Genomic DNA, 26,425 nt, shown 5'->3' with positions numbered 1-26,425 from the left:
CAGGCAGGTTATAGTTAGGAATTATCATTTAAAACATCTTAGAAATTCCCTGAAAAAAACATAGGTTTCAGGGGTGTTATAGTTAGCTGGACATTTCACTCATACAAAACCATTGAAATTCCTCCATTATAGTTAGTTGTACTAACTATAACTCTCGCACCCGCAATCCACTGGTGATGATGTCACATATTACATCATTGATGACATGGTAAGTTTCAGGCATGCGTAGATTACGCCATTTCTCTACAATAACAGGATGTGGACGCGCCCCGAACACTGATTTCCAGCACCAAGTTCGACAGTATACCTCGATGACCACATACGTATATATACCCTGTATACCACATTTCATGTGCCAAAAAAAACTGCAACCTAAAGCTTTCACAGCCCTGTATTACTACAGCTACAACACTCCACTGAATGTACAACAAACATTCATATTCGCAGAAATGCGTCATGTCCACCATCTTTTATGTGTGCAACTATGGATGAATATAAGGTCAGTGATACCCCGTACCTTCCATGTTGCCATGTTACGGGACTTTACAGACATAATGACACATTTGCGTTTAAGACCCGGGTGACGGCAGCACTACAACACGGACACCCAAATCCGTTGATTTCTCATATAGTTCACGACAGAACCACACTCATAGCTCCGGAGTCATTGTTCACAGCCTCGCGCAGCACTGGCATACGTCAGTCCAGCCCACTCCGCTTACGCTACCAGGAAAACACAACAACGCTACATGGCCCAGATTTCCATTGTAGTCATTTCTTACTTCCAGGTCTAGTTGTCGGAATGGCATACACACACTCCCTCATGACTGGTATACACCCACACCACACCCATCCAGCACATACATCACTACACACATGACCCTACCAATAAAAAAGACGGGGCTCACGTACTCTACGGCATTTTAGAGTTGCTCCCATCGCAAGTGCTGTGGTGGCCCGTCCTAGTGGTTCGGACGCCTCATGTAGGCCTGAACTACCGAACAAGGGGGCCCTCTAGCACGTGCGTGGCCTCTTTGGTCACTGAGGTAGTGGTACCGCAAGGATTGAGCAGGTGAGGAACCTGCGATATAGATGGGTGCACAAGTATGTCCTTTGTCATAGTGATATCAAGACTCAGCACCAAATGTGAGACTTCTTGGTGGCAGAGCGGGACTGCATGATGTAGAACGTACCCTGTCCACGAAAAGGTGAGCAGTGAGGCCTAGGTGTGCAGCGGAGGGAGTAGATGGGGTGCAGCAGACTGGATAGAAAAAGGAGACGCATCAAGTTAGGCGTACGCAGTCCTATATACCGTATCTTATTGCATTTGTATTTTTTTTCCAATAGCAGGAAAGTTTTTATAGTCGATCAAAAGTCTGTCGCTCGTGATGATTGAAACCACGTGTATCACTGCGCACCACTTGCTTTCACAACCGGATGGAAAACATTACTACTCTACTAATTCTTCATAAATCGAAGCCCATTAAACAAGTTGGAACTGTACAAATAGTTGTATTTTTAATGCGGAAGGGAAGGTGTGTGAAAGAGCGATGTTATTCTACTCCATATTAAGATAGTGACAATTACCAATCATAACATCTTTCTTTTACAATCTTTTAGATATAAAGCTTCAGGATGCACTATGTCCTGGCACGTGGTGGAAGACACACCAGTGATAGAAAGGTGAGCTGCCAATATTTTTTTCAGTCTCTCTCTCACTTCCTCTCTCCTTTGATAAAGAAATGACGCACAATCTTATCTTCCTTTTTATCTAACAGGTTGTGTTTCACAAATTGGCGTCCCCCTCCCCAACACCTTCAAAGCTCAACTTTTGAGGATTCTGCGATGATGCGTGGCAATCGTAATAACGCCTGAGTAGGCTGCTTCGACACATGGTGCACCCTCTTTGAATCACGCCAATGGCACAAGTTGAGCAAAGAAGCTTGTTTCCGAAACAATGAGAAGTCACCTGTGGGCGGAGAGAGCGGGTAGTGTGCAGCAGCTTGACTGCGTAGGAATGTACAATTACCTCCGGGCAGTGAGAATGGATAGGTTGGAACAGTCTGGGTAAGCAAGAAAAGGCACTCACCTCTGGACTCTGGGAGTCAATGGGGTGCAACAGTCTGGGTATGCAGTAATGAGAACTCACCGCTATGCAGTGGGAGTGCATGGGGTATAGTACTCTGGGAGAAAAAGAGCACATAGATACCACCTTGCAGTAGAAGTTGATGAAATACAGTATCCTGAGTGTCCAAAGGCATCATTCTGAAATATACCTGTGCAGTTCTATGTACTCTGCTATTACTAACTCTATACTATCTTTCAGATCACTAAACTTGAGGGTGCAGTATGAACCTGCACGTGCTTGGACACACAACGGAGGCAAAATGGTGAGCTATGAAGATTCTCTCCAGTATTAACATTACCTCTCCTGCTCCATCTATTACTTTCTCTCTCTCACACTTTCAATGTCGTTTTTTCTCTCTTTCTCTCTCTCTCCCTCACATTGTTTCTCTTTCTCTTTTAAAGTTATAGACGCTGCTGTCCACTCTGCAGATAAATAAATCAGAGTGCAGTGTAGTAACAAAGCAGACTTTAAGTTGTAAACTCTGTTTTCCACACAAGGTAAGCAGAGTGGCCTAGATACACAATGCTTCCAATTTAATGCGTTCGCAATAAATGATACTGTCCTGCATAATGACGTGATCTCTCACCTAATTCTGTCTCATCTCTGAATCATTTTAAAGACCTGCTGGTCCATACTGTAAATCTGATGCAGTAAGCACTTCCCTTTGGACACCTCTTCAACGCGGGCCTATAAGAGGGGTGGGATGTATCAGGCACACTGCAGACGTGCAAATAACCAAATATTGCCAAGCGTTACCTTAATTTGTGATCTTTGACCTCATTCAGTCACATCGATCTAATTTTAAAAACCTATTTTCAGTTTTGTTTTGCAGGTTACCTACCCTCCTTCCATTGGAGTCCATCTCACATTTTGTTTATTATATTGTTATGTTAAAGTTACCTTTCTAGTTATTTATTATATTGTTATCTCAAAGTTATGTTTCTAGTTATTTATTTTTATTGTAATAAAAGTTAATTTAAAAAAGTGCATACATCTTCTTTTTCGGACATTTCACTATTATTTAGTATGATAATCTTATGCTTAGAGAAGATTTAACAATTAAAGTATAAATGATGTTTATAACTAGAAGTATAATACTGAGGCTAACTCTTTACTAGCTCTTTACCAGAGTCTGTAGCTGCACTTAACGGTTACTATGGAAAATTTAAAAACTCCAGTACAGTAACTGTTCCGATTAGCAACATTGTGTGGTGAACTTGTGACCTGTGTGCTCACTTCAGTGTTCCATGAACTTTTACTATGGTAACAGGCAGTAAGCAGTTTGGGGGTAGGGTTGAAAGGTACTGGCTGTACAGAAACCGTTATATTTACCCAGGATCCTCTACATGACAGAGAGGAAAGCAAAATAAGACGACAGAACACTGTGTAGCATATATACAAGCCCCTTGCGCCACTTTCGCGTCACTTTTTCCATGTTAAAAGTGACGCAATAGTGGCGCAAGGGACTTGTAAATCTGCCCCTATGTACATTACGAGCAAAAGAAGTACACAACACTTCAAATTCTTTATCGATCACAATTAGACAATGTTGCTTCACGAATCATAAGGCACTTCACTAAATACTTTGTGCCTATTTAAATGGAAGACGGGATTGTCGACATTACAAAACTTAGGAGCATATTTACAAGGACAGCGTTAAAATGTTCTGTTGTAAACCTGGGCTTCTATTGGAATTCTCACGAATTCTCAAAAGCCTATTATTAAGCCATTATGGCAGCTTTAACAACACTTTCCTAATGCTAAAGCGATGATAATTTTAACCCTGTCCATGCAAATATGCCCCCAATATCGCGGGAAATACAGCGATAATTTATGTTCGCAAGTAAAAAGCTTGTTAACTGTGGACTTCACATACCAATCCACCTCGCATATTAAACATGCTTAAGTCTACTTCAGAACAGATGTTAGGATCCAACATAAACCGAAATTAGCGAGAGTTTTGCTATTGGTCCTCAAATCCAGGGCTCCCTTGTAAATACAACGCTGTTGTCATACCTTCCTCTTCCTTTTTATATTGTCATAGGAACACCTACCTTGCCACTGAGAACGCCTACATTGCAACTCATTGGAGATGCGAGGCGAGCCCTTAGCAAACCGGCTGCTAACATGCATTAATGCATCTTAGCGTCGCCTAGTAAATAGGGCGATATCATTTTCACAGCATTTTTGGCTTTTTTTAAAAAATTGCGTCGAAATGGCACTTGTAAATATGCCCTCAAGTTTGCTATGACGGAGCGGAAACCTCGACTCCCGCCCTGCCATTGCAAACAGCAGTGTCCCGGGGGTAGACACCCCGAGACCCACCAGGAGCTGCTCCTGGAGGGTGGTGTTCCCCGAGGCTTTCAACTGCTCCAGAAAGGAGACCACGCAGCCCACCTCCCAAAATATAAAAAGCCCCGGGGCTTAGAAGGACCTTTGAACTCCCTCACCCATTTATTTTGTAGCACAGAGGAATGACGGTTCCCGGGCTACAGGGCCCCTCTGGACCCCCATCAAATGTATTATTTTAGACCCCGGGATTTGGCCCTCCCAGGTAGCTACGTTTTTTAAACAAGCACAGGAGACCGTGCTTTTTAATTTTTTTTACGACGGATCCATGCACCCAGCGCACATTTCTCAGTTTTAAAACAAACAAACACATTTTTGGGGGCCCTAGGGGTCCTTGTAGGACCCCCTAAGCAGGTCTAGATGATCAAAATATTTCTTACCTACCCCCTTTATACGTTTTGAACACTTGTCACACTAATTTCTAGATCCTCACTAATTTCTAGATCCTCGCTTCTACCGAGGCACAAAATGGCTGCCAACACTTCCTGGATTCGAATGTTGACAACCACTTGACAGCCAATTAGCATTGAGCGCGTGATCCGGACGGTGCACTTACAGTGCGCGCAAGATGCGCGGATTCACCGAGGCCATAGATATAAATGAACTTTTAATTGTAATTTTCTCAGGAACTACTGAACGAATTTACACCATTTAAGCAAAAAGCACGAGTCTGAACCAAAGACTACCACTTTGCCAAATTTGGTGTAATTCCATTCAGCCGTTCGGGCTGTATTCGCGATGAACGGTTCCTATGGAAAATTGCATGGGGAAAACACGTTTTGGGACCCCCTTTTTTCTCACCCCCCGCTTCAAATGCAATTTTTTTGACCCCGGGATTTCTCTTTCCCACGTAGCTAATTTTTAAACAAGCACAGGAGCCGGCCTTCATTTTGATTTTTTTTACGGCAGCTCCATGCACCCAGCGCACATTTCTCAATTAAAAAAAAATATATACATATATATATATCTTTTTTGGGCCCTAGGGGTCCCCTAAACAGGTCTAGAGGGTCAAAATATTTCTTACCTGCCCCCTCTATAAGTTTTGAACACTTGTTCCATTAATTTCTCAATCCTCGCTTCGACCGAGGCACAAAATGGCGGCCAACACTTCCTGGTTTCGAATGTTGACAACCACTTGACAGCCAATCAGCATTCAGCGTGTGATCGGGACGGTGCACTTATAATCTGCGCAAGATGCGCGGATCCACAGAGGCCATAGATATATATGTACTTTTAATTGTCATTTTCTCAGGAACTACTGAACAGATATACACAATATAAGCAAAAGGCACGAGTCTGAACCAACGACTACTACTTTGCCAAATTTGGTGTAATTCCGTTCAACCGTTCGGGCTGTAGCCGCGATGAACAGTACCTATGGAAAATTGCATGGGAAAAACATGTTTTGGGAGCCCCCTTTTTTCTCAGCCCCCGTTTCACGAATCACATAAAGACTTCCAGGATAGGAGTGAACCAGAGCGCCCCCCAGTTTTGAAAATTTCGCAAAGAATCGTCAACCGGCACCAAAGTTAATCCAAATAGAATGTTGCGGATTTCCTATGGAAAATAGGTCCTAACTATAACTACCTACTGGTGAACGCCAGTAGGTAATATATATATATATCTATATATATATATATATATATATATATAGATATATATATATATTACTGCACTCGTCCAACTCGAACCAGCACTCCCCAATGTCCCGGGGCACCACCGATCCTGAATAAACGAAAGCTGACCCAGCCACAAGGTGAAGAGAATATTTTATTTCAATTTCGTTGCATCGCCACCAGCATAACGTTTCGGCCTACTCAGAGGCCTTGGTCACATGACGCTAGGGGTGGGACAGGCTATTTTTAAAGTGCTAGTGCATAGTTACAAAGACACATTATTGGTTTGGCACAAGTTTCTGGTCATAGACATAGAAAACATGTTTATATTATACGTTAGACAAGCCAGTAGAGTTGCAATGTTAAAAAGTGTTCAAAAACTAATTTTACATATGTACAACAGGCAAGACTGAATTTTCAATGAAAAAGATCCAACCAACGTACAAAAACATTGTCATATTGTCTACACAATGAGGGTGTAGGAGGAAAAAAAAGCAAAACTTTTGTTTTTTTCACTACAAAGAAATATGGCGAAAAAATAGGGGTAGACACAGTGTTCAATTCCCTTATTAATAAGTTATGATGAGTGTCAAAACCCACCCAATCGCGCACTGTTCACGTGGTGCTCCGCACCTTATTCGTTTAGTCTGTTTATCACCTCTTCAAATGACTACGTTTGACGTTGTTAACACATATTTTGAATCATAATTTGTACCCATATTTTCTCATTGTGTTATTCATAATCCTCATAACAACATTCATTTGTACATTTTGTTTCACAAAATAACTTGTTAGCCTTAATACATTTCAACATTATACATTTGATCATTTAATCTTGTGAAGCCCAATGCATTTCGGCAACCATTGTTGCCTTCATCAGGGGCAATTCTGCAGAGAAAAAAAATAAAAATAAAAACGTATTGTGAGTTTTTGTTATGTGTTGTACATGGGTTTTTTTTTTTAATTTCTAAATTCCTTAGTGCCTACCTTTGCGCATCAGCTTTATGACGGTATACCTTTACGGGTATCAATGCGTCTGATGAGTACTCTGCATAAATAAAAACGAAAGATCCACTATGACTAATTGTCGGGTTCTAGATGGAACGAATTGTAAAGTCCTTAACTAGTTACGTACCTCGCAATCTGTATAACTGTTATCTGAAACAACAAACGTGCATGTGCTTTATTGTACACGACGTGATGCCACAAAAATGTTAGATATATGCAACACGTGTAATCAGAACGTACCTTGGCTTCACTTATGTTCTTGCTCTACAAAACAATATATGCCACGTGGTTAATGTCAAGTATTTAAGTTATGACGGTAACCATTAGAAATTAAGGCCGCTGGCGTACCTGATACTGGTTAACTCTCTCCTTCGACCGAAACAACCGCTGCCCTGTGCTTGTCGCCGTGTTACCTCCGTGGCCTACGCGAGTAATACATAAACTCCGCATCCTCGTGGTGATTGCGGAGTTATAGAAATGGAAGACGGACATATCGGAAAGGGGAATAAATCCAAGTGCGGTTTCCTAAGCGCCATCTTGGTGTGACAGAAACCGGTATTTCACGGATACTTCTAGTTATAAAACCTACTGTGGAGGTTGATATTTAACTCGGTTCTTCCTCACATAAACGTAAATCTCATTAGATGTTTATTTGCCTTTGATTTACTATCGCTACTTTAACCATAAATGCGTAATGTTGACCATGTCCCCAGTAACGTAACATGTGTCACGTGGTTAATACAGCGATTGACCCAAAATGTGATTCCACGTTGTCTGATAAACATACTATGTCGGAGTGTAATAATTGCGTATATATGTGTTTACAGTGTGTTCAATACATCGTGTTGACCGTATCCCTAGCAACATGACATGCATCACGTAATTTATACTGCGTTATCCTAGACTAGGATATCTGATTGGCTTACTGTGTTAATACAATGCACGCTATGCGTAATTTATGCAACGTTATCCTGGGCTAGGATATCTAATTGGCTTCCTGTGTAGGAACCTAACACGCTTCGCGTAATTTATGCAGTGGTATTTTGGACTACGATGTCTAGTTGGCTTACTGTGTGGGAATGTGATTGCATGTATATATGTAGATATATGCATATGTTTATGTAGACATGATATTCATGACTCCTCAGAATCTGATATCCTGTGTTTTAAATCATATACAATACTTTTGCAGCATAATATCAATTACGTTCCAATATGAGATGAGAAACAATTGGAAAACATATTTAGGCGTATTATCATTGCCACATTTTACACTTCAGTGTGCATTATATTTAACTGTTGTGACTGGTGTGCATCGTAATATCAATCTCGTGCCAATATGAGATAAAAAACATTTCTAGGTTCGTTATCATGACCTCATAATACATTTCGTTATTCAACGTGCTTAACATTTCTAACTGATGTGTATCATAATGTCAATTGCATTTCAAAACAGTTTAACAGTTATAACTGGTATGCATCGTAATATCAATTTCGTGCCAATGTGAGATGAAAAACGTTTTTAGGTGTGTTGTCATAACCTCATAATACATCATGTTGTTCATTGTGTTTGGCATTTCTAACTGATATACATCTTGAAGTCAGTTACATTACAAACTAATATATGATTAGTAGCTCTGATACTATAATCATAAACAATGTTAATGTTATCCTCAATGTTGTACTTTCTACAGATAGCAAGCTAAATCATATTTATCATTAAGCCCTATGGGTACCATTGTATTCAAATATTTGATCCAAAACAGTTCTCGCTGCAACAATTTTTGGTGATTATCAATTCCTACTTTTATTGGTACCTGCTCAATTACTAAGAATCTGAGTTGGGAAATACTGTGTTTTTCTAGTTGCCAATGTTGAACCAATGGTGATGTGAGATTCTCATTGCGGATTCGGCTTTTGTGTTCTGTTATTCGAATTTTAACTTTACGTTCAGTTTTGCCGATGTACATTTTTCCGCAAGGGCACTTAATTCCGTATACAACATTTTGCGTGTTGCAGTCGCTGGTGTGTTTTAGTTGTATCAGTTTGCCTGTACATGGGTGTGGACAAGTATTTCCTGTTATAACGTTATTGCAGTTTGTGCAATTAAGACATCGGATCGTTCCTCTATTTGTTGATGATGGTGCTAATTCTGGTCTGTGTTTCAGTCTCTCTCTGAGGTTTGACCCTCTCGTGTATGCGTGTAAAGGCAGTTCTTTGAATAATCCATTGAAGTCTCGTTCCGTGGACAATAGTTCCCATCGTTTGTTGATGATACTTTTGATTTTTTGTGATTGAGTTGTGTATTTAGTCACAAATACCATCCTGTTTTGTTCAATTTTTTCCTGGGATTTTAGTAATGCCATTCTATCCATTTGTGATACCTTCTCCAGTTGTTCTTGTAGTGTCTCAGGTGGATATCCTCTGTCCTTGTATTTCTCTGCTTGTTTAGCTAGTGTCTTTTGACACACCTGTGAGTTGGAACATATTCGTTTAATCCGTATGAATTGTGACAACGGGAGGTTCCTAATTAAACTCCTAGGATGAAAACTCGTGTCCTTGAGGGCATTGTTTCGGTCAGTGGGTTTTGTGTATAGTTCTGTCTCAAAGCCAGTTTCCGATTTGGTTACTCTGACATCTAAGAAGTCGATCTCTTGTTTACTGATTTTGTACGTGAATTGGATTCTGGCGTCCACTTGATTCAATGTGTTGAGTGTTTCCAGTGATTCTTGGGTATCATCCCAAATTAAAAAGATGTCATCAATGAAACGACAGTACATTTTCACATGTGGCCATTCTCTCATGCTCATTAGATTTTGTGCTTCAAATTGAGCCATAAATATATTGGCATAGGCAGGAGCCCCTGCAAAGCCCATCGACGTTCCATTAAGTTGTGCATAGTAGTTATCTTTCCAAGTGAAATAACTGTTGTAGAGGCAAAACTTGATTAATTGTAACACAAATTTTTTTTTGTCATTGGGTAAATTCTCCATTTTAAGCAATGCCCATTCTACTGATTCAATGCCTGCTTGATGTGGTATCGACGTGTATAGCGCGACCACGTCTATGGTGCACATAATCCAATGATTTTGGTAGCCCTCTTGTATCCATGCTAATTGGTTCAAAAAATCCGTAGTGTCTTTTATATAAGACCCCCAATTTTGAACAAATTGCTGTAAAAAGTGGTCAATGTATCGCCCGAGGGGGTCAAATATTGACCCACACCCTGAGACAATAGGTCTTAGTGGCGGGTTAGTAGGATGTTTGTGAATCTTCGGGATCATATACAGTTTGGGTCTCCTGGGTTTTTTTTCCGTTAAATATTCAACCGTTGAGTCATTAATCCATTCATTCGCTCTGGCTGTTTGTAAAATTCCATTCAACATTGTTTGAAGCATAGTTGTGGGGTCCGATTGTAGTAATAAATACGTATCTGTGTCAGCCACATGTTGGTCAATCTTGTGTTCGTAAAAATGCGTATCCATTATTACCAGGGCTCCACCCTTATCTGCCGGTTGTATTGTTAGAGATTTATCGTTGGCCAAGTTGTTTATGATGTTTTGTTCACTTTTAGTCAGGTTGTTGTGTCGTATTTTGCCGTACTCCAATGATTTTAGGTCTTTTTTCACCATTATTTCAAATGTGTCTAACATCTTGTGGGATGTTGGAGCCTGATATACACTTTTGGGTTTGAATTCTTTCTCCGTTCTGTCAGTGACTTTTTCCATAGGTTCTGCCACATTTTCGAAGTAGTGTCTAAGTTTTAATGTTCGCATGAACCTAAAGAAGGCTCCTTCAGTTTCTAAGTCATTAGTGGCTGTGGTTGGTACAAATGAAAGGCCTTTGTTTAGGGCTGAAGTTTGATGTTGTGTAAGTTCTATGGATGAAATATTGACGATAAGACCACATTCCGTCCGCTCCGTAGAGATTTTCCTGCCACTCCCTCGCCTTGTTTTTCGCTTCCAGTTAATGTTTCTGTTTGTTTCGTGGGAGGTTGCCCTGGATCCTGTCCCTGTGGTAAAAAAGCAGCTGTCCCGCTTCCTGATGCTTGCTGACTTTCTCCGGTGGTCACTACTATACCATCTTGTGTGGTTCTTACTGGTCCTCTTTGGATAGATGTTTCCTTATCTGTGACTAAACTTTCTTCAGATGAGTGTACATTAGTTGTTGTTTTCCTGGGAATGTATTGTCGTCGGGCGTAAATGTCCGCCCACGTGTACACCTCATTAAGTTTGTAGTCTATAGTGTCCCGTTTATATTTACGTAACTTTCCTTCCTGCAGTTCCTTCTCATATTTATCAAGTTTCAAGTTGATGCCATCCAAACTAATCTTCCAGGTGTCAGCTTCTAACCTTGATTCTAATTCAGACTTCAGTGTGTAGATTTCTTCCTCTAATTCCCGTATAGTTTTAGCTAATTCCTCTATTATAAGCAAAATGAGGTCTAATGAACATTTGTTCAATATGCTGAACCACTTGTCCATGAATTTTGAATTGAGGTTGAAGCGAAATAACATAGGTTTTATAGATAAGCGAAGGCCTCTTGGAATACGTTTTGCTTTATGATATTGTATGAGCGTAGAGGCATGCATCCTTTGATTAACTTGGCGTCGAGTTAAGTATTCAAGCTGTTTCAGTTGTTGAGTGACTGAGCCCCCATGGACATCCATACTTTTCACTTCTTTTATCAGTGAATAAATTTGATCCGCCTGGTCATTGGTGTAGGCCATGGTGGTGGCCCTATTGTCTGTTATTCCGGTTATTGTCACATAAAGACTTCCAGGATAGGAGTGGACCAGAGCGCCCCCCAGTTTTGAAAATTTCGCAAAGAATCGTCAACCGGCACCAAAGTTAATCCAAATAGAATGTTGCGGATTTCCTATGGAAAATAGGTCCTAACTATAACTACCTACTGGTGAACGCCAGTAGGTAATATATATATATATCTATATATATATATCTATATATATATATATATATATATATAGATATATATATATATTACTGCACTCGTCCAACTCGAACCAGCACTCCCCAATGTCCCGGGGCACCACCGATCCTGAATAAACGAAAGCTGACCCAGCCACAAGGTGAAGAGAATATTTTATTTCAATTTCGTTGCATCGCCACCAGCATAACGTTTCGGCCTACTCAGAGGCCTTGGTCACATGACGCTAGGGGTGGGATAGGCTATTTTTAAAGTGCTAGTGCATAGTTACAAAGACACATTATTGGTTTGGCACAAGTTTCTGGTCATAGACATAGAAAACATGTTTATATTATACGTTAGACAAGCCAGTAGAGTTGCAATGTTAAAAGTGTTAAAAAACTAATTTTACATATGTACAACAGGCAAGACTGAATTTTCAATGAAAAAGATCCAACCAACGTACAAAAACATTGTCATATTGTCTACACAATGAGGGTGTAGGAGGAAAAAAAAGCAAAACTTTTGGTTTTTTCACTACAAAGAAATATGGCGAAAAAATAGGGGTAGACACAGTGTTCAATTCCCTTATTATCCATGCTTTCACCATTACAATTCTACACACCTGCTGTTTATGATGAGTATAACTTTAATATTACCCAAGTGGGTGAATACCACATGTCATATTCAATCATTATATCTTCCGAATCACTTGTGACATATTTGATGATTGTAATCGCAATTACGTAAATGTAAATGTGTCAAATGCAAAAAACAACATAAAATAAAGGGTGTCGTGAGCAGTGATGACAAAAAATAAATTCTAAATGTTAAAAACCCTCCCTAGATGGATGATGGGAGTGTGTTAGATTGATCATCATGAATCATTTTATCACAGTAGGGGAAACTTTCAGTGACAGTTCTGTTTCTGAGCAAAATCTTTTCATAAAAATGTCAACGTCTAAGTATTAGCAATACTGATAAAAGATATCAGAGTATTACGTTGACTAAAGAAAAATATGATAGATTTGACTGACTGGAATTTACAGATGGGTATAGAAATCGACACTGGTGTTCAAGCCAAGTGGTGTCTTGGTGTCGAGATCAAGGATATACTGAGTTTCAAGGGCTCTCAAAATAGCTTCACGGTTTCCACCTCTACGAAGAGGCGGGACCGAATCGATCGCAAAGTATTTGAGTAAATGACTTTATTTATCATGATGTTCCTTAAAGTGACGAGCCACCGGATAGGTGGGGTCCTCAGTGTTGATGGCCCTAATGTGATGGAGTATCCTCTTGTGCACCTGCAACTTCGTGCTACCGACATATCGCAGGGCACAGGGACACTCCAGCACATACACTGTGAACTCAGTTTTACATGTCAATTGCTTAGTAATCAAGCGGAGAACATCCGAAAAAGGTGTTAAATACTTAGTCATGTTAACACCATGTTTGCAAGCCTTGCAAACCGAGCATTTTTTGAATCCATTAATTGCCTTGTACCAGGGTAGAGATGTAACAACCTCAGGACTAGACTTGACTAACGCTTCACCAAGCGAATATGCCTTTTTACAGGAAATGTCAGGTCTCCCTGGCATGAGGTGACCAATCACTGGATCAGAACTAATGAGATTCCAGTTTTTGGAAACAATTTTCCTCAGGGCTTGAAACTGGCGTTTGAAAGTCAATACCAGTCTCACCGGTTGGTTGGCGCTGTATTCTTCTTTGTTTGTAGATTTCCTGTGTTGCAAAGCTACCTCTCTAGGCATGGCGTTCACTTTACGAATAGCTGAATCAACTAAGCTGGGAGAGTAACCCCTGGCCAGAAATCGAGCCTTGCTATCTCGTTGCACCAGTGTGCACTGATCTTCTGTGCTGCAGATACGTCTGATGCGCAGCATTTCCCCATAGGGGATGCTGCGGATCAGATGTGCCGGATGATTACTCTTGGCATGGAGCACAGTGTTGCCCGAAGTTGGCTTGCGTAACAATGTAGTGTGTAGTTTGTTGTCAGTAACCAAGATTTTAACATCCAAGAAATCAATACAAGTTTGGCTCATGCTGTGGGTAAACTGTAAGTTGTATACATTGTTGTTGAGCTGCGCAATGAAGTCGATTGCCTCCTGTGCCCCGTCATATCAAGAGTATATCGTCAATATAACGATACCAGTGGGCCACAAATTCAGCCATGATCAGACCGTGTGTACCCATGAGGACCTGCCTCTCCCAGTAGCCCATATGCAAACAGGCATAACTGGGAGAAAAGCAGGCCCCCATGGCCACACCCCTGATCTGCTGAAAGAATTGATTGTTGAATGAAAAATAGTTGTTATTTAAACAGAATGAAATCATAGCAATCAACATTTTGTTGTGTTCCACAAATTGCACAGATCTATTGCCCAGGAAAAACTGTATAGCCCTTAGTCCGTCAAGGTGCCTAATGCTGGTGTATAAAGATGATACATCAAGCGTGATTAACCAATAATCAGGCTCCCACTCCACAGTCTCAAGTTTTCTCAACAAGTCACTTGAATCCTGCACAAACGATGGCAATGCAGAAACAAAGTCTTGTAAAAAAAAGTCAATATATTTGGTGACATTTTCCAAAAGACCATCCCTGGCGGAAATAATAGGTCTCCCCGGGGGTTTGTTAACATCTTTGTGCACTTTTGGGATTAAATATATATATATATATATACACACACACACACACACTGAAAAAAACAAAGGTTAAAGTAACATTTTAGTTAGGTGAATATGTCAGTGACAACATTAATGTTTTGAACAAATAAAAGCACATAAATTCACCATTTATAGTAAGCAGCACTACCTATGACTTGCATCCCCGCCATGCACTGCTTATGACCTTACATCTTATATCACGCATCACATGTTATATGACATCATTTATGTCATCATTGATGATATCCCTATGAAGTTGCAAGGGTGGATAGGTTTTGTGAAGATTCATCAAACGGGGCTATAGTTCTTATTAAACCAAACAACGCTCTTTCTGTGGAAAAGCAAACCAAAGTCGACAATAGGAGATGGAGATATATAAGTATATTACCTTCACTTACAAGTGTGAGGCTACTGAGGTCCCTTTAAAGATATTCTCTGGTTACAGCCTCTGAGACAAATCATTGCAATTCAACCCTGTTGCAGACCGCCTAGCTTCAGTTTCTCACTCTGCAGTTATTATAAACTGCAGTTGAAAGGAGAAAAAACACACCTTTGCAAAACCCCAGGCAAAGGATCCATTTTGGGAACAAATTCACTGGGTACTATAGTTTTTTTAATTCACTGCTGAAATCCATATGAAAACTGTTGCAAGACCAGGACAATGAGCTCACCAGCATGAAAAAGTTGGTTGCTTCCTAACAACATAATCATGCTTTGAGAACGTCAATAGCATGAACAGAAAGGCATACTGTGCAAGACTGTCCATCCTGAATAACTTTAGTGGCAAAAATACTCACTGTCCACCATATTCTACTGCTATCAGAATCAGGCCAGAGTGACTTCATGAAATACTGTAGCTTAGTCAGGGACTTCCTTTAATTAGGGGGTACCATAAACCCAATGGCCTGTTTGGAGGAGGTAACATATTCTTAGACGTATCTCATATGTTCTATGACACTTTTTGATGCAGAGTGCAAGTACATCTAAGGTGTTCAAATATTGTAGGGTTGTAGACATCCCTCATCCTATGATGGTCGGGATTTTTCAGGTCACCATTAGATATGCGATTGTGGGAATCAAACCTCGACTGACCTCTCAAACATATAGAGATCTTCTTACTTAAAGTGTACCATACATGCAGGAAGTGAATCAGACATACAAGATGTGAGACTGTCTAGATTGGGGGACAGTGGTGCATTCAATATGGGCCTGGGAGGCATCTGGGGGTCTGTTAAAAACGTGTTAACAAGCCTTTTTGAGCCAATCTGATTAAGCTCCTTTTAGCATATGTGGATTTGTGAAAAAGACAAGTGACAGATCTAAAAAGACAGCATTATTAAATTGAAGAGAGCGTCAGTCTTCTAGAATCCTTTCTAATCTGACTAATATTCTCAACATGAGATATTTTACCCCAGAGAACACTTCCTCAGAAGATAAGGCAGACTTCCTCTGGCCTTTCTATATCCGCTTAGTCATCCTGTCGTCTTAAATTGGCCTAGGACCTCAGGGGAAACCCCAACACACATCTTTCCACCCTCAAGTTCCTTCCCCACAAACTGGCCAGTTAGATAATCCTACAGATATGGCACTTGTAAATCACCAGGTAGCTCTTTTGGAAAACCAAAATGTTACAAGAAGTTAGTGGGTCTATTTGGATAAACGCCCACTCACAGACAAATTACTTACTTGGCTTCTCCTTTTGCTTTTTGTGATACATTAAGAGGTACGCTGTTTTGCTGCAATGGAAACAAAAAATACTTTGGTTATGAGAGGATATTTTTACTTTTAGAATCTTGCTTGATTTTGAAATTAGAAAACATGACTGCAATGATTTTTGTAAATTCTATTAATAGATACATGTGCTACACAATTGTCACAAACACATTTATTTACTGGGGCTGTCTGGGTATTGCAAATCGATGATGTCACAATTGTATAATTACACACAGAAAGTAGATTATGTTGTACCCACCTGGTAACCTGGGTCAAGAAAACCAAAGAAAATAAGCATTTGCAATGCAATAGGTCTCGCATTTACTCAAGTTTGAAATATTGACATTGCAAATGACAATGCCTTTTATTTTTGTTTTCGTTTTTAGAACATAAATAAAAGGCATTGTCATTTACAATGCCAATAGCTTAAAATCGCATAAATGTGAGACCTATTGCATTGCAAATGCTTGGTTTCTATGCTTTCAAGGGTGAGGCAGAGCAAACCATTGGGGTGTGTATATCAACTTCTATTTTTTATAACGCCGGGTGTAGAGTTCCAAATTCATGCGTTATTGTGAAGTATTTTATTGCTTGTCACGCTGTAATAAAGACACGTCGTTATATTGAGTAAGCAGTGGGCCTTTTTCGTGTGTAATTGTGATGCTGCATGAAAGAGAAGTCTCACTGACAGATATTATCATTCAGTACATACTGTTATGTGAGTGGCGTTGTGTTAAAGCAGAGTGCAGACCCCTTCTTCTGTGCAATGATGCCATGGGATGCTGCCTTCGGAGAGCTGCAGCCCTCAGACTCGAAGGGAGGGGAGAAAATAACTAAACCTATCACTGTGCACAATGCTTCCCCTTCCCGACCCCAGAGTTGATGGGCTAATTGCAGTCTGTCCGGTGAGTCAATGTGGTGGTTCATTTTAGACCAAAGTCAAGATGTAAGTGTAGTGAGGCTTGTAATTCTTAAGTTCTTAAGTTTATGTCAACGATCTGTGCTCTGCATGTACATGTCTAACTGGTGCTCGCAGAGACTATAAAATCCTGTGCGAAGTTTGCTGGAAGCAGGAAGAAGTAGCATATATAATGTTCCAAGTATTTTGTTTCACACATTTTCAACTCCTTTCCCTCGTCTTTAGCGTTATTATAGTTTAGACTGTGTTTTAAACCTAAAAACATTTTAAATGTAGACATAATTGATAACCCTAGTCCTATTAGGTTTTTGCATGTGCCCAAGCTTTTTTGTTTTTAGCTACTGTTCTTTGAAATGTTCTGTTTCATCTTCCCTACTTCCCAGGGCATATCATGCATGGAGAGGGCGAAGGCTTTGTCTAGGCAGTAGGACTAGATGTACAAGAGACTCTACGGTGTGTAATCTGTATTTATGAACGTGAACTGGAATAAATGAGTATCGACTAGTTAACGACTTGACCCATTGTGATGAATGACTACAGATATATTGAACACTTTAGAAATAATCAGAGCACAAATGTATAGAGATGAAGGCTGATAACCCTTACACGAACAGCTTCCTTAAGCCAGCTAGACACACGTATTGGAGCATGGGTGTTTATGAGGGAGAGATGAAGGGGCAGTTTTTGAAGGGTTGGGGCAGTTCTGGATTAAAGCGTTCTTTCACATCGCCAGGTTATTAGGGGCATGAGGAATGCGCAGAGCAGAGTGCCACTGCAGGGTTATGAGGGGGTACACAAGCACTGCGTAATGAGTATCAAAACAAGACGGTTGTAATGCACTGTAGACAGCCTGAGATGTTTGCCTTTGTACCACTGCGCGCGCACACACACAGAACATCACCAACCACCACAGCTGTGGGTGTGAGCCCACTCCTCCTCATGCAACAGCCTCATTATGCACTGCACATGCCTATCTGCGTGTGCTTTCTTATTACATACCAATGTCCTGCGACATAACTTTTCACCATCAAAATCTACTCATGGTGTAATCCGAAACTGCTGCAATCAGCACCGCTTCACGTGCGTAAAAATGGCTGCGGTCTCGGGCGCAATTCTGCGAGAAACTGGATGCCGTCCTGGCCACATAAATGGAGATGTCCTGGCAGACGCATTTATGTAAGGTAGCGCGTGCATGACAAAGCGCACTATTATAACCGAGAATGAGAACGTAACGAGACTGTAGGGAGGCAGCGTGCGCATGTTAATGCACACTATTTTAAAAGAGAACGTAACAAGACTATAGTTAGGAGGTGCTGCTTCCGGAATAACTGGAAGTTACGTGTCGGCAGAAGAGACAATAATAAGCTTGCTAACAAAAAAATAAAAAAAGTTAACTAATGGCAAGCTGCGAGAAATTACTAATTAATAGGTGGAGTTTACCCACGCATATAGATCACTAGATGTCTTGGAGAGACAGCGCATGCGCGCTGCCTAGGCGAGACCTAAAAAATTAGCTTGGTGGGAAAAGGTGTCAGTGTAAAATGTTATGTCACATAATGGGATTTGAGTGACCACTGATCTCCAAATTGCACAAAACATCCACAGGACCCCCAAACCTTATGCACAGCCTTCCTTGCTATGCTGCATTTTTATCTCCAACCTGTACCTTATTTCTGAAATACACACATGAAAATATAGAAAAACCCATTCTAGTTATATACATTGAGGTTGCTCCGATTAGCGAGTCATTCATAAACTTGCTTTTGCTTGCTGTGGTTAGAAAATGCAAGCATTTTATTGGGGAGGAAAAAACAAACAGTTTGGAAAAGTTCCAACAGTGGGTATAATTTAAAAAATCCCCTAATATTTCAGATGTGAAACTTCTAAAATGGTCACGCAAATTGATGCGTCAAACTCGTGAATGTCTTATTCAGATACAAGCTGACTGAGTTACCTATACTGTCCAACTTAAAATTGTTTGTTTAACTTAAAATCAACATGGATGCTTTAAAGTGAGATAGTATGTTGCACAAGGTTACACTCACTTTGAAAAAATCAATGCATTAAAATTCTATCTTGAGAATTCTCAAATTTTGAATTTTTCTCAATTCAAAAACATTTGACTAAACCTTAAAATATTAACATTACATGCAGCAAATAATTGGGAGGAAAAGAGTACTAAATATTACATTAAAATATATATGATAGAATTGGGTAATTACTGCATTTTTGATAACCGAAACAAATTTTTATTTATAACGCATGATGGTCATAGACCTTTTAAGATGTGCCTGTCATTCTTGCAAACTAATGGGAGATACTGTTTGTTTATGGTGGTAGAAACCTACCCTCCTTCAGCCTCAGAAAGTAGAAAATAGCACCAAGGGAATTGTTTGGATGAATCAAACTCACTAACGTTTAGGGGAAAGCAAATGTACAAGCAAGGCATATGTGCAGCTAATGTTCAATAATGGCTGCAAAAATCATTAATGCTTTGTAAAACATCAGGCAAAAAATAATGTTCTAGTTTTTTGTTACTCACAGAAGTTACAGACAATATGTGTTTTCTTAGCACATCTATCACTGGAACAAGAAACACCATTTTGCACAACATCAGGACACATCTGCACTTTCTCTCGGAACATAAACATTTGCTATCACACTACTGCCCAGAGTCTGGGATAGAGAAATACATCTTTGTATTTGAATGCCATTGGTTTAGTTTTAGCAGATGAGATTAATCAATGCAGAAAACCTGGTCATGTGATCCACTGCACAGATCTGGATATATAACATACCACATACCTACTTTTTGGGGAGGGAGTGTCCACCCAACGGGCAGCCTCCTTATCTGCATTAATTCAGCCCTTGATGTTAAAATATCTGCGCTACCTTTTATTTCACGTGACATTCCGGGCATATCCATTTCTAGGGCAGACACCCCTACTTATTAAATATATAATGTATATAATCGGGTGGCTGGAGGAAGGGGAGAGACTCAGGTAATATGTGATCTGAGCCTCCACAGGGCCCCCCTTGACCCTCATGACTCTAATTATAGGCAGTGATTTTAATACAACATGTGATCGATGGATTTGGGCTGAAGTTCCCGTAAGCGAAGAAGATGAGGTACAGTGAATTTCTATACTTAACACCAACACAGTGAAACGCTGGACAAGTGGTGCTTATCAGCTTATATCATTTACTTTATCGTATGGTCTGAGGGCCTGCAATGGCCGCACAAACTTGGATCCGCATTCTGTCCACACCTTTAACTACCTGGGTCATAAAAGTAGAACTGACTATTGCTTAATTTCTTTTCATCTGTGGGGCAACTAAGTTGATTTGAAGGTATTAGGGAGGGAGGATAGCGATCATAGTGCCCTGCCCTGTTCTCTAAAAGACCCATTTAATTTCATGGTGAATATCACGGTTTCTGTAAGCACAAATACTGTGCCCTCACATGAGAAGCGTAGAATCACATGGGATAAAGTAGCAGCAAATTTAGGTATCAGAGACCACATGACTAAAATCCCCTAGGGGATGCTGCCTTGAAAATAGAAAATTTAGTCTCAGCCCAGTTTAGGGATGAAATGTGGTAGTTCAATTTTGTATAGGTTAATATGGACCTCTTTAAGCTGCTAGGGGAGCGCTCTGTGCACAGTCATGATCCTGACCCTTCCACTCCCAATGTCTGAGCGCACTTAGTATAATAAACCTTGCAACAACAAGAAAAACGAGCTACGCCTATCTTTTGTCTGTGGCGATTCCACCCTGATACGTGCAAAAAGGAAAGAGTATAAGCTCATTCAAAGGAGAGCACGCAAGGATAGGAAGAAACACATATAAGGGAGAATGTATTAAAAGCTGCTGCCTATATTGATAATAGGACATTTTGGAAGCTAGTAGCCAATGGTGATCAATGACCAGTTAAGCTCTTGGCCGACTCCAGCTCTCCTGTGATATGGCATTCCCACTCTCTCGACCTTTACAAAAAGGAGTCAGACGTTGATGGAACATTAGAGCTAACGGCAGACAATCTATCCCCAAGCTCATTAAGTTGGAGCTGAGTGAGACCACTACTCCAATAAAAGACATAGCAAGGCACAGCGTGCAAGGGCCCGATGGAATCCAAGGCGATCTCACATTGAAAGCTGGGATTCACATTTTAATACGTTATCCAATTCAATCCTCAAGGGGCCCTGTGGCTGGAAGGCAGCTGAAATTGTTCCAATTCACAAAAAGGGCCCACTAGATTCCCCTTTAAACTACAGGCTGATCAGTCCTATTAATGTTGCCCAAAAAGTCTTTGCGAGGCAAATCCTAGAGATTGACCAGGTCTTTACGTTCCTATTAATATACTGGAAGATAGTACTCCTCTAAAAAGCGTTCCTATATCTTTGTAGACTTAAAGTCTTCATTTGATCTCGCTCAAAGAGGAACGCTGTGGGAGGTCCTTAAGAATAAAGGGGTTCAACATGACCTCCAGGCAGCGCTCAATTTGTAAAAGAATAAGGGCCAGGGCTCAAAGTTTTACTAAGAAGAGAATGGCCGATGCTACTGAATGTCAGCGTGCAGAATGCCAAGGCTGCCAAGCTCGGACAGGCCTATTGGGCAATCAGGCAATGATGGGCTGCTCTGACAAGTCAGAGTATGGGCCATTTTTTGGGCTTTTTGTGGGCGTGTTTTAGGTCTACTAGGCTGGTATTTACTGTTGATTTACCGGGTTTTGTACCAAACATTATCTACAGAAAGCTCAAATTCACGAGGACTTCCATATCTTGAAAGAACTTATACAGGGTCCTGTACAAATTCAAAGTTGTCTCAATTTGCAAACATTGGTTTATTTTCTAGCTGACTAATTCACTAATGAGAGCAACTTTTACTTTGGTGCCTGAGCATATTTTCTGTTCCAATCCGACACTGAATTCTGCATATTCTTGATTCCACTTTATTCCTTTTTCAGCACTGAGTTGTATGACGGGAGGTGTGATACCCTGGCTGACTCTTTCCCAGCTCCTCTAGCTTTTCAGAGGTGCTTGCTGTAGGGAAGCTGTCATATTTCCCCTGGGGCCGACTGCCTTCGGATGACAGAGGGCAAAGAAGACAGAGTGGACGGAGCGCTGTGTACATTAGGAGCAAAATGAGTGTACAACTCTTCAAATCAACCTCAAGAGAGGGGGCGAGCAGGCACTGGCATTTGTGAACCCCATGTGCACTTTGCCTGGTCTGTGCTCATCAGTGGGCAATTATTTAAATATATCTTTATTGGCATTTGCAACATTCTTTATGAATCTTAATCAGACGCTGTTTGACGTTTTCTGAAATGCTTCTCAGTGTGGGCTTCAGTGAATAATTAGTGGCTGTTTAAGCTAGAGATGGGATTGTTGGCATTCCCAAACCCAGAGAAGTAGAGAGGGTCATCCCCACCACTAAGTCTGCGCTGCGTCCTTTCTGATGCAGCCCACCAAAGTCAGACATGGGTGATTTCACTTTCCTTTTAGCACTTTGACAAGTATTGAATGCTTTTATTTTCAAAATACCAAAAGATTAGCTCTACACTTAGGGCCTGTTACGAGAACAAAATCATTACTTACTGAAATTTGGTTTAAAACAGAAGCCTGCTGCTGCGCGCCACGCTGCTTTCTTGTTCAGCCGACTAAGCGCTTCAGCTGCGCAATACGATGGGGGAGTGAAGTTTGGGGACACGGCTCTGCATTAGTCCAATTCAGAAGGCAGCACTTGACGATTCAACACCGTCAAGTAGGAACAGGGTGGGCTTAGAATCCATTTTCAAGCAGTCATTGGTAGCGCTCTTGCACTACTATGATTGCGGTTATGCTGAGGCAGGGACTTCACCCAGGCAGTTTCTGGCAGTGGGTGAGTGCCGGCCGTGTGCCTCTTGCTAAGACAGGCGGCGTCCAAATGTAAATATCTTACGCACAAATCCCAATCCTGCAACACTGAACCCAGGCAGGATTGAATTTACATGCAATATCAGCTCTTCACCGGGGAGACAGTGTGACCTTAGTGAGCTGATATCACATGTAGACTTGGCCTTGAGAAATAAGTGCCAGTGCTAAGCACTGCCTCCAGGATGTTCTGGTTTGTCTACATGAGTATACATATGCACAAGTTAAATTAGGAAGGGGTGGGGAGCTGAATGAACGAGAACCCATCCAAAATAGAGTGTCACGGATTTGTCCTTACCCTGACCCTATTATCTCTACATTTTAATGATGGCGCTTTGTTTTTAGAGGATATCCAAAATGACGCCTCTCAACTAGCTTGTCACAAGACTCCCCTCTTACAATCAGTGATGACACCCTTCTGATATCAAAGACCCAGAGTGGCCTTCAACTTCTAGAGGACATGTTTCCGGCCTTTTGCAGCAAGCGAGGGTTGGTGATCAATCACTCCAAAACAGAGTTTATGGTCATCAACCCGCATAAGTCTTTCAGGGGCTCAATGACCCTGGGAGGCAGACTGCTAGACAGGGTTACTGAGTTTATTTACCTGTGGATCAAGCTAACTAAATCGATGTCTTGTTTGCCCATGGTCGAGAGAAGAAGTCTGAATCTTAACCAACACTCTACTGCCATCCTAAGATTGTTTAAGGCCTTCCGAGCCAGGATATCGCCTGCCCTAAAAGTGTACAGAGCTAAGGCAGAGGGAAGAGCACTGTACGGGGCTGAAGTATGGGGCAAAGCTAACCATGCTCCATTGGGGGTGGCTGTGAATACGTTTATAAGAGCCTTAACCAACCTCCCGAAAAGCACTCCATTGATCCCACTCAGACGAGACCTGGCTTAAAGCCCATGACTCATAAGGCCCAACTTAGACCACTATTGTTGTGGCGAAGGCTCAAGCACTCGCCAGACCTGGAGGATTATTATAGCTCCTTTCAGGGCGTAGCCTCTTATGATACGTAGATTTTTAAGATGATATTTATTCTTTTGACATGGCGGTATGCTGCAGAGCGTTTGGGAAACTATATATATATATATATATATATTCTTTTCCATTTAGTCCACAGAGCGGGCTTCCAGGTGCTCTAAGGCGGTGCAAACGGAGTGCGGCAGAACCAAGCCGCGAGTAATTTTTTCCGGTTTCCCCGTTCGGGGAGTTAGTTCTCCTTGCACTCCCAGGTACTCTTTTCCAATTAGAGCCAAACACCAAATTTAGTAGATTGGTTTGAATTTATTTTTCATTTATCAGCAGCCAGCAACACCCTACGCGTTTCGGTCTCTACGGAGACCTTGCTCACAGGAAACCATCACTACATTTTTTTGCAAGTTTTAAATAAACTTATCATTATCATCAAGGGCTTGATGATAATGATTTATGAATATAAAGCAATGATCTTTAATCATGTACATAAGAAAACCCACCAGAGGGCTACATCATATCCTCATGTACCAATAAATTGTTTAATGTTAAATGTGGAGAAAAACACAACATAGGGTAAAAAACTACATATCCCAAAATTCCTGTGCGACTAACAGGAAGTGATGTTTTGACATGGAGGATGTTTCTTTATTTAAAACTTGCAAAAAAATTTAGTGATGGTTTCCTGTGAGCAAGGTCTCCGTAGAGACCGAAACGCGTAGGGTGTTGCTGGCTGCTGATAAATGAAAAATAAATTCAAACCGATCTACTAAATTTGGTGTTTGGCTGTAATTGGAAAAGAGTACCTGGGAGTGCAAGGAGAACTAACTCCCCGAACGGGGAAACCGGAAAAAAAAAAATATATATATATATATATATATATATCTCTATATATATATCTATATATATTTCCATTCCAAAACAACTCGTAAGTAGTGCGCACTCAGAAGTAGGATTTCGCTGCAAGAATTTATTCTTGGAAAACGCTACGCGTTTCGACACTAAATTGTGTCTTGATCACACGGTAACCGTTCTGACATTGCCGACATGTTAAATACACTAAACATGAACGAGGGAAACAGGTTTAAGGTCACATGACCAAATAACTGCAATGATCCGCCATTTGTAAAAGGTAAAACAAAGTACATGAAGTAGTTATTATACGATTTGAACATTGCGTGTACATTGACAACTTATTTCCAACATTCAATCTTAAACTTATATCATATGCCAGTTTGTACAAAATTACTATAGAGTTCCAGCTTCTTTGCCGGTGCCCGCGTTGTGTGTTGTACCACAAGCGCTGGGTCCCCTTCTGGACGGAAGCCCACACAACGCGGGTACTGGCAAAGAAGCTGGAACTCTATTGTAATTTTGTACAAACTGGCATATGATATAAGTTTAAGTTTTGCTTTCTCAATCCATGGGCAATATTGGTTGGATCAGTTCCATTTTTGTCTTTGGCATATATTTGAATATACAAAGGCAGTTTGTGGAAAAAGTGACATCAATTGCCCAAAGGTGTCCTTTAAAAGCATTTCCAGACCTACCCCAGTCAAAGTGCCCAGGTCATTTCCACCTTAGTGCACAATAATGAGGTCAGGGTGTGGCAGATGTAAAAAGGATTTTACCAATAGCATCAATTGGTGACATTTTAATCCTCTCTGGCCAATCCACATAATATCCACATTTGGTAAATCAAGGTTGAGAAAGCATCTATTTGCTGCATACCTTTTACTCCCGTATATATAGCTATGTCCTATAACCCACAGTTTTTAGCATTTTGAAGGCAGATCCAGTAGTACTCAGATGGGCTCTGTAAGTGAAACGGCAGTTAGAAGCTGAGAGTTTAGAAAAAAATGTGGATGAGGTTCAGTGCACTTGAATAACTAGAAATGATTGGTTGTTTTTTACAATTCAAGATTGAAAACTAGGGTGCATGCTAATGTTTTTTTAAAAGGAAAATTGCTATTGGTTGAGAAAAAATTATAAATACTAACAAAGCAGTGGATAAGCAGGTGTATTTGAAGGTCAAACAGCCTTGCTGGTTTAATTTGCAACATTGAGATATGAACTTCTGACCTGTGTCTTCAGCCAGGTGCAGTATGAGGTGTTACCATGGTAACAGACAGAGAGGGTTAGAAGGGGATGGTTGAAGTTTATGTGACTTTGAAAATATTGAAAGTTAGAACCAAT

General features: G+C 40.7%; 1 protein-coding gene across 2 annotated transcripts in view; it reads right to left on the bottom strand.

The window, feature by feature from the left end:
* LOC144791492 (ubiquitin carboxyl-terminal hydrolase 47-like) overlaps positions 1-26,425 on the bottom strand; it is a 340,820-nt gene that overhangs the window by 12,606 nt on the left and 301,789 nt on the right. For both annotated transcript variants that reach the window (XM_078666187.1, XM_078666188.1), the window contains exon 11: positions 16,396-16,445. In XM_078666187.1, coding sequence (XP_078522313.1) covers positions 16,396-16,445 — 50 coding nt within the window. The remainder of the gene's footprint in view (positions 1-16,395; positions 16,446-26,425) is intronic.

The sequence above is a fragment of the Lissotriton helveticus genome, chromosome 11 (assembly GCF_964261635.1).
Source record: "Lissotriton helveticus chromosome 11, aLisHel1.1, whole genome shotgun sequence".
NCBI lineage: Eukaryota > Metazoa > Chordata > Amphibia > Caudata > Salamandridae > Lissotriton > Lissotriton helveticus.
The sequence above is the reverse complement of the archived record's forward strand: the minus strand, read 5'-3'. Positions and strand labels throughout refer to the sequence as shown.